The following is a 14,795-nucleotide window of genomic DNA, read 5'->3' as shown; positions in this document are numbered from 1 at the left end:
GTTTGCGTGTGTGTGTGTGTGTGCGCGCGTATGCATGTGCGTGTGTGTGTGCGTGTGTGAGTCCATGTTCTGATCATACGTTGTTTGAGTAGTATTTGATATCTGTTTGCTAGCGTTTTTGTCCACAACTGCATTTCGTTGTATTGTCAACCATTGCATAATGACAATCGATCATTCTTGTTTCCTTGAATGTGTGTGTGTGTGTGTGTGTGTGTGTGTGTGTGTGTGTGTGTGTGTGTGTGTGTGTGTGTGTGTGTTTGTGTGTGTGTGTGTGTGTGCATGCGTGTGAGAAAGGTCACAGGTTTGATGTCATATCTTCTGCCTCCATCAGTGTCCTGCTGAGAAGAAATATGCTTTTCCTTCTTTCCTCTCCTCCCCCTCCTTCTTCCTTCAGATAGTCTTTGTCACAGCTCTGCCCCTCTGTGGCCAAACCTGCTCATTGCACCTGAAGACTGACAAGTCCTATATCTTTACTTTGAAATGTTGGCTGAATATCACTGGTTGTGGTGTCACTAGACATGACATATTTCTTCTGAAGCATGGCTTTTCATTTAAAGTTTTTGTATCGTCCGGTGACATTAGCAAACAACCTCACAACAGAAAACGTGTGTTCATGTAGGATCCGATTACTAATAGTAGGAAGCGTATAGAGTCAATAGGTTTGCTGTCCCTTTAAATGACATCATCATTTCAAATGATCAACACTAAAGAGAGGTGCATTTAATGTGAGCATGTTTTGCATTGACACAAACTTGCAGCCAGTTGTAGAAAAGTGATCTTCTACAACATAAAATTATTTAGTAAATATCTCATTCGTAAATTTTGAAGCAAAAATCCTAAGTGTTCAATTTTGAAGATTATCTTGCTGAACAAAATGTCTAACTATCTAATTAAGCTTATTTTCTGTAGTATTCCAAAACTCAATTAAAAAGTCCAATCTGATTTGTTTTTCATGGGAAACCGGGAGATGCTAACTTCCAGCTCGGCCTACGAAATTGTGTCATCCCTTGGGGTGGTGCAAGTCAAACAAACAAAGGACTTTGACCTAGGAGACTGCGGTTTATATCCTGTGAGAAACCAACATTTTTGTTTTGCTTTACGGTTGTTACGTAATGTTAGTTAAGAAAGTCAGCTAGGGGCAGTTGTTATATTATATTATTACTTTATCATTCTAACACAAACATGACCTTTCTTCTCACCTTAACCAAGCATGTTTCTTGCCTAAACCTAACCAATCATTCCACAGCGTTAAAGACTGTCATTGTGTGTTTCTGCAAGCATGATACAAGGCTGATATGTGACGTATTCATGAAACGTCTTTTTGGTTCAAAAAGTGAAAGAAATCATCGTAGAAAAAAAAGTTATATAGTTGTTCGCACCTCCAAATTGTAATTAAATAGGAGAAAATCCCTTAATTGTGTGTGTGTGTGTGTGTGTGTGTGTGTGTGTGTGTGTGTGTGTGTGTGTGTGTGTGTGTGTGTGTGTGTGTGTGTGTGTGTGTGAGAGAGAGATCAGTGCCGAGAGAATGGGCCTTATCAGTCTCTGGTGGAGTTTCCTCTCGGACAGGAAGTGGGCTTCCTCTGCTTCCTGTTCGTGTGTGTGTGTGAGTGGGTGGGTGGGTGGGTAGGTGTGTATGGCAGCAAAAGAACAATCAGTGTAAGGACAAGAAAGAACAAGAATGAAGCAGCCGACACAGAAGCAAAAATAACATCACCAGAGAGAGACGTTGACACAGTGGGAACGATGGAAAGGAAAACTGAGAGACAGATACAAAGGCAACAGAAGACAAACTGAAACAAAAATAATACATTCAGGAAGAGTGTGACCAGAACCTGGAATCATCTGACCCAGAACCGGACCAGTACTGGGGGGGTTAAATCGCAATGGACTATGAACCCAAGAAATCCAAGAAGGTAAGAGGCCTACACTCACTTTTGCTCTGTCTTTAAGTACCCAACAGCAAATCATTTTTAGTGTCACTGTTGAGCCTTTGGAAAATCCTGCTCTGCTCAGCAATCCTTTGTTTCAAACAAGCACAAGTGGAAGGCCTGGTCACAGCAGCATTTAAAACATCATAAATTGTGAGGGGAATTCACCTGACGGGGTGAAGTAAATCAGTGTGAATCTTTTGCACTGAGTTTGGTAAACTCTGAAAGACAAATTTCGGCTATTGCGCATCAGCAAACTGTTTCACAGTGCTAACCTTTAAAGGACTGGTGGTACCTATTGTAACGTATTAGCTGTGTGACAGCTGCTGCACAAAAGAGGAATGGTTTGAGGCCGGAGTCCATGGTGCAAAAATACTTAAATAAACAGTTTAAATGTATAATACTTTATTTAATAAAATGATTCCTGAGAATAAAATGTCAGGGAATAGTAAACAACAGCACCGTACAGAGTGCGACTGATTTGGTCCTGACCTGCAAGCCTGTTAGCTTGTTAGCCATTAGCTCAGCAGCTGCATTTCATAAGAACAACAGGATAAACTTCTGCATGCAATATTCCAGTGTTAATTAGGAGAATATTCTAAATGACTGGCCTCCTATTTTCTAAAATTTTAACTAAAACAGCATACAAAAATTAAACAAAATATAAAAGAAAAATGCCAAGACATAAAAAGAAGAAAAGCACAAACCTCAGAATTAATTTGCTCTAGCATTTTAGTTGTACATTCATTACAAAAATCCAATTATTTCTCTCTTTATGTCTCTTTAAAAAAAGACTGGAATAAGCGGAAGAACAAAACTCATTACAACACACCGCTGTCTTACAATGAAATCCAGCTGAGTGCAGAGATGTTCATCAGACCTCCGTCTGATATGCAGAAACATGTCCTTGTTCTTTTTCATCAAGACAAGACAGGTTTTCAATTCTAAAAAGCTAATTTACTCTCTCTATTCAGTATGTGTGTTACGTTCATTCGCCTCACGCCTTCCGGCCACAGTATATCAACGTGTGTGTGTGTGTCTGTGTGTGTGTGTGTCTGTGTGTGTGTGTGTGTGTGTGTGTGTGTGTGTGTGTGTGTGTGTGTGTGTGTGTATGTGTGTGTGTGCCTGTCTGTCTGTCAGTGTGTCGAACAGTGTGAGCTGTATTGACAGTGAGTCTTAGCAGGGAGCTGTCAAAGATCACTGCTTACCTGTCAATCACTGCTGGAACAGCCAAGGGGATGTACTGCATTAACACACACACACACACACACACACACACACACACACGTACACAGAGATACACCGAGGCATGTATGTTCACACAAATGAACTGTCTTCTATGATATTCGTTCAAATTCAAAACCAAAACACCCACCTAGTGAGACTGCTGTGATAAGTACAGCCATAATAGTGTTAAACTCGAGATTTAGTCATTAGACTCAGCAGTTGTGGAGCAGATTTCCCTGTGGACATAACTAAAGGGAAAGTCACGGTCATTAAAATCAATAGGTTTCATCCTCCTTTCCCAACTCGTGAAATGCCGCCGCTTGGTCAGTGTCCCTCGGCGTCTGATACTGACGCACCGTGGCACCCTTTAGCATCAGCTTTCAACGGACTCCAATGTAAAGCCATCCTCGTCATTGTTAGACGGTCTGAGTAACTGACTTGATATAAAGAAAGCGGGTGGGAGGGGTCTTGTGAAACCAAGTCAACATTGACCTATTTTAGCATAGTTTTGGGACATAATCCACTTAACTAATGCCAGTTATGTATTTGATGCCAAACACCTACCTTTAAATCAGCTGAACTAAGTACTTTTGTTGCCGAAACCTAACCTAAAGAGGTTTTTAGCCAAAGTAAAACTAAAAACTAGATAAGATTTTGTTGGAAGCATGTTTTGAAAAGACCCATGCAGACCCAAGGAATGGATCTGACGTATATGTTCCCGATACGTCCGAGACTGGCGCCAGAAGGGTATCTAGAGCATCATAGTTACCTCACACAGCAGGTGGATCGCGCAATTCACTTGATCAAGGGAGAATTTATAGGATCACATAATACATTAAATACCACCTTGTCAGGCTTCAGGTAGTACTTTTGTGTGCGGTAAGCAAGAGCACCGGCCAATAGTGGCTCCTGAAGCGTTAGCGTATGCTGACTATACATGTACTAAAAATGTTTATGATGACAATATTGAGATATGGGAATATAGAATGTGGCCTGATGGTGGCGATAGGGGACATGTCAGCAAAAAAAAGGTTGAAATAATGACACCTTAAAATGCTTAATGTCCAAATGCATCTCTCTCTCTCTTTTCAGAGTTTTGTCTCACCTATAAAGCGGCTCGTCTGGTCAAAATCTGGTCGCAAGCCGGTGGATCGAGGCAGCGTTTACCGACGGCCACTGCACTCTGTCCCTCTCTATCCCCCGGACTACCTCATCCACCCTGAGAGACTCATCTTTGACTATGTAGAGAAGGAGGTCAAGGTAGAACCTGAAATACACTACGTTACAACAAAATGCATATATATATATATATATATATGACAACAGTTGCTTGACCTTTCACCTCTCTCCTTAGTTCCTTGGTCACCTGACCTGGGTGTCGGTTTCACTGAACCCATCCAGCCGAGACGAACTGCTTCAACTACTCGACACAGCCAGGGTTAGTCATCAATAACCTTTCTATAAGTAATCACTGCTTAGTTACCAATAGCATAGCTATAATGAAGCATTTCTGTCGATACTGATGGACGACATCAAAAGAAAAAAAAAGCCAGGCTTTTCATTACGTTATCAACAATTAATCACTAATTTATAAATAGTCCAAGCCAGGGTTATAATAATAATATTATGGGCTCCTATGTGTAAGTAGCTCTGTCTTATAATTAGCGGGCCTTAAAGTTAAAAAATATATATGTAAATACATATTTTTAAATCAACACAAAAGGGAACTTGGAGCCACAATTGGAGTTAGGTGATCTTTTTTTCCCCTCAATGTTCCAATTTGGTATTTAATAACAATTGTTTTACTAATAACACATTTACTTTACTCCTAATCACTGAGGTTACTTATCACAAGTCAATCCATGGTATTTCATCAATCAAGGCTGCAACAATGTCTGACTCATAATCTATAATCACATGTCCATGTGTGTTGGTCAGTAGCAGCTGAAGGTGCTGCCGCTGAAGACCAGCGTGGATCAGGACTGTATTCTGAGTCTGTCCGCTCGCTGTCTGCTGCTCACATGGAGGGACAACGAGAAGCTGCTGGTGCGGATTCCCACACACGAGATCGCTGCTGCCTCCTACCTGAGAGACGACGCACTGCACCTGCTGGTCCTCAAGACAGGTGAGGACACACCTGATGACAAGACAGGGTCCCTTCCTGAAGGACAATAAGCAATGAATGTGTTTTTAATGATGCCTCCACCTCTCAGGTGACCATTTTCTTTACAATCAGACTTATTTTTAGAACCAGAGAAGTTGCCCCTGGCTGGCCAATAGAAATGATGCAACTAAGACTGTTTTAGAGTCAAAAAGTGTGAAATTAAACTAAATTAGATTTCAGAGCATTAGATACAGACATGCTTGTAGTAATGTGTGGGCACACCAATAAACTACTGCAATGTTGAACATTAAACTGTTAAGCAGTGTTGCTAATGATAGAAAATGAATTTATATGGCATAAACACCTTTTTTCTTTGCAGTATTATAGTTCAAAACTGTGCAATTCAACCATGACTCGTTATATTCTTTCTATATATACGACCCACACTCAAAACAAGTTATTTTTTACGAACTTCTGTAGATGCTGTATTTCTGTTAATCGTATTTATTTGATGGTTTGATGGTTTGATGGTCACGTGACTTGGTGATGGCCCTGTGAATCTCTCGTATTTGCACTTTGAAAATCTGACTCCTGCATAATCTTTCAATCCTCATTATTACAACAGAAAAGGATTTAACCGTTGAGTTTTTTCAAATGCAACACCAAACTTCCACTAGCCAAACACTTGTGAAACAGTGAGCTAACATGCCATCTTGCGGTTAGAAGTAAAGCTGGTTTACTGCTGTTGTAGTTTTGCAGACAAACACACATTTTAATCCATTCCTTCATATTTTCTCTTGGACTTCTGAAAAGAATCGCTCTTCAGGGGAGTTTTTGTGAACAGATAGTCAATGTGTTTTACTTGCTTTCTTTTTGTTTCTTTTCGTTTTTGTGTGAGTGAAATGAGGTGTTTCTTGTATGTGAAAGAGAGGGTACACACTTTTAAAACTCATCCCTACAGGTCTGAACGTGGATACAGTGGTTGCTGGGGAGGACAGCTTGGACAGGAAGAAACCAACAAGCGTGGATGGCCGACGTCAAACCGTGAGCTGCAACGCCGACCCTCGGCCAGCAGGGGGCACGATGGAGCGACGGCACACCATCTGCGGAGTCGACTGGAGGCAGTCGCTGTCCAGGAGTAACCACGACAAAAACCAAAATGTGGAGCGAGGGGGAGGAGGAGAGCGAGGAGGAGGTGGAGGAGAGAGAGGAGGAGGAGGTGGGGGAGAGAGAGGAGGAGGAGGTGGGGGAGAGAGAGGAGGAGGAGGAGGTGGGGGAGAGAGGGGAGGAGGAGGAAGTTTAGAGAGGAAGAGAGTGGGGGGGAGCTGGGAGAGGAGGCAGCAAACACGCAAAACAGGAGGGAGCTGGGAGAACCGTAGAGCGAGACCCACGAGCGGGAGCTGGGGGGTGGGGGTCGGCGGCGGGAGCTGGGAGAGGAGGGGAGGAGGTGCCGGTGGCGGGGGGAGCTGGGAGAGGAGAGGTGGAGGTGGTGGAGGAGGGAGCTGGGAGCGACGGCAAGCCTGCACTGGAAGCTGGGAACGGGGGAAGAGCTACGGCAGCTGGGAGAGGAGGAACCACAATCCCCTGGAGCCCACGCCCTGCCCCGACGCCTACTGCAACCTGGTCCTCCTGGCTGTGGAGAGCAGAGTGGGTCACCTGCTCTGCTGAAAGTCACTTTACAAACTTCACAAGTTAATTCAGGATTTGTTTTTACTTTTGTGGTCCGTGACCTCAATTTAGCGATCAGTTGTATTTTTTTTAATGCACAGCAAATTATTCCATTTTAATTTTCCTCGTACTCCCCATTAATTCATACCAGAGCCACTGATGTGACTGATGTGACATAGCAAAAATAACTGCAGCTTAGCCTTACAAGAGCATATAAGTCCATTTTACATGTTTATAACACAATTCAACCATAAATATTAACATAAACCATACATATGACTAATATGAAAGTGAGTCGAGAATGCTCCCCAAGTTATGAAAATATAAATTGTTATATCCCTAGCTTGATGCTACAAATGATTAGCGCACCTTTCTGGAAATCTTACGACCTACGGAATCTGCCAATTGCGCCAAATCCACTGTCAGACAAAGCCTGCAAGATATCAACCACAGTCCAGCCAAAAAACTGAAATATGACTTACTTATGATTAAACAATATTCCACACAGCCTTGCTTGATTTGTTAGGGCATTTTTTCTTTGAGCGTAACTAAACCTATGGTTCACGAAATCTGCACTAAATTAATTACTAAAAATATTTAACTTCACTCAATCAAAGTTTTAAAAAAGCGATGATATGCATAATAAAAAGAGAAAATACATCCTGGAAGGTTTTTTTTTTTTCTCTGAGATTTATTTTCTTTTTTTCTTTCCTGTGTTCTATCATCAACCAATAATTCAGTAAAACGTATACGCACCTCTTAACTAGTCTCAAACATGTTTTTTGAAATTATTCAAATAGTCCTTGTGGTTGAGGAGATATTCTGTATTTAGTATGGGTGTGCAAAACCATTCAGAATTTTTGAGAAAAATGGCTGGGGCTTAATTAGAGTTAGATTTTTGCAAATATGCCCATTCTCACAAGATCATCAATACCACGTTCGTATTTGTGTGTTAAGGCATTTAGCATAGCTTAGCATGAAGACTGAAACCAGGGGGGAAAGCCAGTCTGACTGTCGAAAAACTAGATTTTTTCATTTGCTGTTTGCACACGGATTAAACAAACAAGAAACACGTAATTAGTGAACTTTAGTGGTACAGTGGGGTGTATTATTTTGTTTGAGTGCAATACACTCAATCAGAATTAGAAAGATAAAGACATTTCATTTCAGAGAAGGTCACAGATATTGATTTGATAACCAATTCAGTGTGATGATAAGCCTCTTTTTTTGTTTATGTGTGTGTTTGTGCAGGATGCTGCAGAGGAATACTGTTCTCTGATCTGTCAGATGTTCCAGATCATTTACGGCCATCAGACCATCGAGTGTGTCGACAGAGCGGGGTTTCACCACACCGTGCCGGACCGCTATTGGCTGGAGAGGAGTGAGTGACACATGGGCAAAAGTAGATCAGAAAAAGATACTGGCAGAGTACTACACACATACCTATTTCTGGTTAGTATCCTGACCTGCAGCTACACGCGTCCGAAGGTCAGGATACACCACTGTCCTGTTTCTCAGCATTGGCGCTTGTCAATGCTCCAGAAAAATAGCAATTTAATCACAACTTGGAAATTAAGCAATCCACAAAGGAAAAAGTAAACATGTTGAGCTCCATTAGCCTACTGGTAAGGCTCGAGGAAAAGCTGCAGTACATCATCCGTATATCATATATTAGGTTTAACGACTACTGCAGTCTCTACGTGGACGCTAGCAAGGCGTTCGTGTTCGAAATTCCTTGCTAATCTATCGGAAATACTCAATTAGTATGTGCTGCATACTGCCTTCATGTTGGATAAACTGACCACATATTGGGAATCTAAAAAGTTACTTTCTTTATAAAGTGACATATTAACAGCTTTAAGCCTGGCTCAAAATCTCCCACGACTGACGGACGGTCTCCAGGAACCCAGATGCAGTGCATTGTGGGGGAGTCAAGTATGTTCAGTAGCTCACCACTCATACTCTTGCTAATGAAGCATACATCCGGGCATTTTTTGCTATACATAATACAAATACTACAGTGTGAATGCACTACCTTCTCATTTTGACGTCGTACTCAATATGAATATGGTATGCAATTTCGAACACAGCCAGCTGTTGGTCTATTTCAAGATTTTAGAGAGTGTAAATAGTCAAGTTTAAATGTCTCTTTGCAGGTGACAGCTGTCTGACTGACATGTCCTACGGTTATGATCCAGAGTTTAGCTGCTGCAGCTCATAGTGAGTAACATTCTGTCCTAATGGATTCTCCAACTTTTTTAGTCTCCAGATAAATTAATTGTGTTATCAAATATTTAGACTGTCTGAAGAGATCGCCTTGACAATCTTTACCACAAATATGACCACCCACTCTACTGTAGTGATGGGTTTGGTTGTAATGTTCAGACACATAATGCATTTTAAATAAAAGCTGATGGTCCATTTGCAATTCATTTTTATTGTGAATGTTTAACTTAATAATACGAGCCCAGAGAACTGTATGATTGATCATTCAGAGACAGTGACTTCTACAAAAAGCTAATATGGAGAAAAGTTCAATAGTTTCCTGAAAGAATACCTGAATAAATGGTTCCCTTGAATAATGCCATTGTTCACTTTAGTGAACACAGTAAATGATAACTTATCAAGTATTTGACATGTGATCACCTTATTATTTACCCTGTCAATGTTAGGTACAAATGATATCCTGGTCATGGTTTGATGTTATAGTTTGTTGCTCTCTCGCTCTCTCAGTGATGGTTCCCAGGATGCTTTTGAGCTCTACTACAGTGAAACATACAGTGAGAGTTCATCTCTCTCGCTGCAGGACTCCCATCGCAGTCTCACTTCAGCCAGTGAGGGAGCAGACAGTAACCCAGCCCTGCTGCTGATGCAGGAGTACATGATTACTGTGAGTATGTGTGTGCCTTTGTTTCCTAGGGAAGAAGGGTAATAAATGAAAGCGATTGTGGTCATCCTTCAATCAGAGGTTCGGCAGTTCAATCCCCGGCTCCGCTAGCCCATGTTAATGTGTGCTTGGGCAAGACACTTAACCCCAAATGGCTAATGTGGGTATAAATGTTAGTTACTTCTGATGAGCAGGTGGCACCTTAGCCACTGCCATCAGTGTATGAATCGGTGAATGATGACATGTAGTGTCAAAGCACTTTGAGTGGTCAGAAGACTAGAAAAGCGCTGTACAGGTCCATTTACCAAAGCTGTCACCAGAAACCTCAAGATATATTGAATATTCAATATGAGCTTGGCTACTGTAACAGCAAGAGAAATACAACTTTACTCCAAATACATGCAACTAATAAGTCTTAGTTCACAAGCTAACCTATGCTACCTATAATGAATAGAGTAGTAGGCTATATTGTGGTTATTTGGATGCTCTTCAGAGTCTCTCTTTGTGTGCACGTGTAGCTGCGTAACAAGCTGAGTCCGGTGGAGCTGCAGCACTTTGCGGTATTGCTGAGAGAATATAGACTGGCATCAAACATCGACCACTTCTGCTCCGAGCTGCTGCAACTGTACGGAGACAATCGGAAGTTCCTGCTGATGGGTAAGAGAGAGAGAGAGAGAGAGAGAGAGAGAGAGAGAGAGAGAGAGAGAGAGAGAGAGAGAGAGACACACATATACAACAACAGAGCTCATTAACTGACTGAAAATATTAATATTGTTATTTTAGTAGTGGGTCGTGACCGAAAGAACGAGATCTCGGATACAAGCGGCCGAAATGAGCTTCCTCCGCAGGGTGGCCGGGCTCACCCTTAGAGATAGGGTAAGGAGCTCGGACATCAGGGGGGAGCTTGGAGTCGAGTCGCTGCTCCTTCGTGTCGAAAGGAGTCAGCTGAGGTGGTTCGGGCATCTAGTCAGGATGCCTCCTGGACGCCTCTCATTAGAGGTTTTCCAGGCACGCCCAACTGGTAGGAGACCCCGGGGAAGACCGAGGACACGCTGGAGGAATTATATCTCCCGGCTGGCCTTGGAACGCCTCGGGATCCCCCAGAATGAGCTGGAAAGTGTTGCGGGTGAGAGGGAAGCCTGGGTCGGCCTGCTGAACCTGCTGCCACCGCGACCCGACCCCGGATAAGCGGCTGATAATGGATAATGGATAGTAGTGTTGCAAGAAAAGAGCAGGCAGCAACTTCTGGGTCTGAAATGTGAAGCCCATGCTGGGGTGCCTTAAACTTGCATTATTTCTAATGGCCAGCAGGGGGCAACTCCTCTGGTTGCAAAAAGAAGTCCAATTGTATGGAAGTCAATGAGAAAATGACCAAACTTCTCACTTGATTTTGTTTACTTCAGTAAACATTGTGAACATAAGTGCATGAAGCTCAATCAGTTTCCAGTCTTCAAGTTGCAGGTTAATCTTCATTTAGTAAATGATTGTCCCTTATAGAACAAAATAGACCTGCAGGGTATGCCTATTATCAATATCTGCATCTCATGTATTATTGACAGGATAGTGACAGCTTGAGAGTATGAAAACAATATATTGTATTGTGCAGCTTTAACACATTGACAAAACTCTCCTTGAAACTTCATTCAACTATCAAGCAAAAGGGGATCGTTTTATGGTTACTTTTATCTGATTATGATTGATTGTATAAACTACAGATATCCCCAGTTTCAACCTCAGAAAATATGTTTATTCGTACAAAAAAAAGTGTATACTACTAAAATATTAATTCATTAGAAATCGGAAGACTCGCTTAACTTTGAACCCTCAGGTAAAATAATTTCACAATAAAAGTCATGTTGTAAGGATTTCAGTTTCCATCCTTATTTTGATAAATATTAGGCCTTACCCATTCGTTGCCCTCTCATAGTGGTACACAACCCAAACACAATGCTGAACAACAAAAGTCATTTTTATCCATAAAAAACAGTCTTGTTCTCTTTGTTTCTTAGGCATGCGTCCTTTCATCCCAGACAAGGATGTCGGGGTGTTTGAGAGTTTCCTAGAGAGCATCGGGATCCGTGAGGGTGGGATTTTAACTGACAGCTTTGGACGCATCAAACGGAGCATGAGCAACACGTCAGCCACGGCCATGAGAGGGTATGTAGGTCAGGAGGTGTAGGTTGTGACTTGTGATTGTCTCAAGGCTTGGTTTGAAACCCGGTTCTGACTGGTTTTCTAAATACCACACTGCTGTCTCACATTCCATCATCTCCTATTGACATGGTGCATTTTGTTGTATACGTATTCTTCGGGACAAGCTTTTGATTCAAATTTTTGGAGAAGGGTTTCTTGGTCTGATTTTGATGCAAGACCACTCCCATTGAGTCTACATGGTTGACCTTTAGTAAACACAAAACATACATTTTATTTATTTTATGAAAGCAAGTTCATTCTAAACTGAAGATTTGAGTAAGCAGGAAGTCAGAGAGACGCGTTAACATTTACATAATCTGTCCCCCCCCCCCCCCCCCCCCAGCAGGTATGATAACTGCTCACTGGCCTCAGGATCTCAGGAATTCAACCGACGCATTACTGACATCACCCATGACATCCAGGCGCTGGGCTTCCAGGACACACATGGAGACATTGAGGAGGAAGACTACTACCTCTGATGCAGGGATGAAGGAACACAGAGAGCGATTGATTCCCTGTGGAATTCAGTTTGAACTTTGAATCTGCCAAGGTGCACCTGAGTGAGAGCAGCGTGTCCACAGTTCATTTTCTCTCCCTTACTGGACATTTTTAGAAAGCGCAGTATTTTGTCGTTGAAGTTTCACAATGCAACGGCCATGATTAGAGTCGACTAGTATCCAAAATAAATTCAATTTCAATCTAAATATGTCATAACTATAAAAGATGTAAATAGAAAAAAATAACATTATACAGTTATTGCCAGGTTCAGTTTCCACTGTTTAATTGGTTCAACACTACTCAATAAAGAGTCTGAGAATGTAACTCACTGTATTTGATTTCTTACCTCTAACACATTTGTAAAAATAATTACAAAAAATACAATCTAAATATATTAAAAACAATTATACATCATCAAGAAGAGCTCTTGAATCCATTTTGAATCGAGTCTTTGTCACCACATTTGCATAAGAAGATCAAGGCATCTAAATAATTTATGAAGCTGCTTTCCAGTATGATGGTATTTTCTGTCAGGGCTGTAATACCTAAGAATGACCACATGGGGACAGCTAAGGATGAAAGAGCTGACTTCCATCCCCACTGCTGAGCTAAAGACACTGAGTCTTTAGCTATTAATCAGAAAATATAGGTTCAGTAAAAATAAAATACAGATAGAGATAGACAGACAGTTAGATATGTAGATAGATAGATAGATAGATAGATAGTGGCTCACTGATGGAGCAGGGTCGTCCTTCAAGAGGAGGATCGGTGGTTCGATCCCCGGCTCCGCTAGTCCATTTGTCCTTAGGACAACGAATTGGGCACATAACTGTGCCTACGTTGGATGTTAGCTAGGCCTGATGGGCAGATGGCACATTTCATAGTCCCCCTCCCATTAGTGTATGAATGGGTGGGAATGATGACATGTAATGTTAAAGCGCTTGTGATTAGTTTTATGAATGCGTATTTTGTGTAGTTTTGTTCCTGGTAATATGTTGTGATGAGAACACCTCTCTCTATCTCTCTCTCTCTCTCTTTCTCTAGCATAGAGTCTATGCTCCCAACGCTGCATTGACCCGTTATCCTGGCAGCAGCATCATGACCTTCCCATAGTGCACTGCTTCTCTGTGCCCCCCGGTCCTCTCCTCTGCCAGCCCCACTGAACATCAGAGAGGGAGAGTCAGTACACCCATGGGCTTCACCCGAGTCTTGTTAGTCTCCTCACTCTCGTTATGTAATAGACCCACGCTGTGTGTGTTTACTTTTCATTCTCAATGACTTCATCATGAACAGAGTAACTTTATTTAACAGCAGCAGTGATACACATCACTGTAAATGTAACAGGATTGATGGAACACGGGCAGCCGTTCCAAAGAAATTAAGTGAGGCAGACAAAAACACAGTTATTTAAATAGGATGCATGCACAGAGAGTACTGGGTGTGATAAGAAAAGAGAGAGAGAGAGGCACCCAGAGAATCATGTCAAATTGTTCTTCTCTGTTGGAGAAAGTTGGGCTTATTGTAGCCGATATAGTAGCTACATCTTATACTGATCGAAAGGTCAAAGTTCAATGTTTGGTCCAGGACAGGAGATAAACTCTGAGGTTATTTACTATAGTTTTAGAGCAATGTGTGTGTGTGTGTGTGTGTGTGTGTGTGTGTGTGTGTGTGTGTGTGTGTGTGTGTGTGTGTGTGTGTGTGTGCGCGCGTGTGTAAGCACATTGTACTTTATCCTCATCATCGGATTACAGCTCTGTAACCTCTGCAATCATCATGTGACGGCATTTACTATCATATCATCATCATCGGAATCCCCTCCTTGCATCATCAGGGATACACTGTTTACTATCAGTCCTGCCAAAATACTATTTTTGTGTTCTGCTATAACACAATATTCTATTAAACCCATATGTATTTCGTATGGTTTGCATATGTGACAGGAATTAATCAATATGTTGTATTTCTGCTGAACTAGCAATGTATTACTGGAAAAAGTAATAATGATCTACAATAATCTTAATAATATATTTCACACAGAAGAATTAGATAGCAATTAAAATCGCAATTACTCCCAGGTAAACGATGTTGCTTGTTCTGTTTACTGGGTGTCTCCATGTTTCCCCCCACACCCTGTGCAGCACTTTACACTGCAGTTAAAGTTTATGTCACATCACACCCATGAATACAACAGACTACACCCAGGATCAACGTTTAACAAAAGTACCTCTTTCAATGCATAAAGTGTAGTACAGCAATATGTTTTCTTTATTACAATCTTTATTGTGGAGCT

General features: G+C 41.7%; 1 protein-coding gene across 1 annotated transcript; it reads left to right on the top strand.

Annotated features, from left to right (window-relative positions):
- Window positions 1-1,883: 1,883 nt before the first annotated feature.
- On the top strand, window positions 1,884-12,823 carry ccm2l (CCM2 like scaffold protein; the record flags this gene model as incomplete). Its single annotated transcript, XM_079226262.1, has 11 exons — window positions 1,884-1,913; window positions 4,248-4,415; window positions 4,510-4,593; window positions 5,097-5,280; window positions 6,221-6,906; window positions 8,179-8,308; window positions 9,084-9,147; window positions 9,661-9,817; window positions 10,333-10,471; window positions 11,824-11,971; window positions 12,351-12,823. 11 exons carry the CDS (start codon window positions 1,884-1,886, stop codon window positions 12,484-12,486), a joined length of 1,926 nt encoding a protein of 641 aa, XP_079082388.1. The 3' UTR covers window positions 12,487-12,823.
- Window positions 12,824-14,795: the final 1,972 nt, after the last annotated feature.

The sequence above is a fragment of the Taurulus bubalis genome, assembly GCF_910589615.1.
Source record: "Taurulus bubalis genome assembly, chromosome: 11".
NCBI classification, from domain to species: Eukaryota; Metazoa; Chordata; class Actinopteri; order Perciformes; family Cottidae; genus Taurulus; species Taurulus bubalis.
The sequence above is the reverse complement of the archived record's forward strand: the minus strand, read 5'-3'. Positions and strand labels throughout refer to the sequence as shown.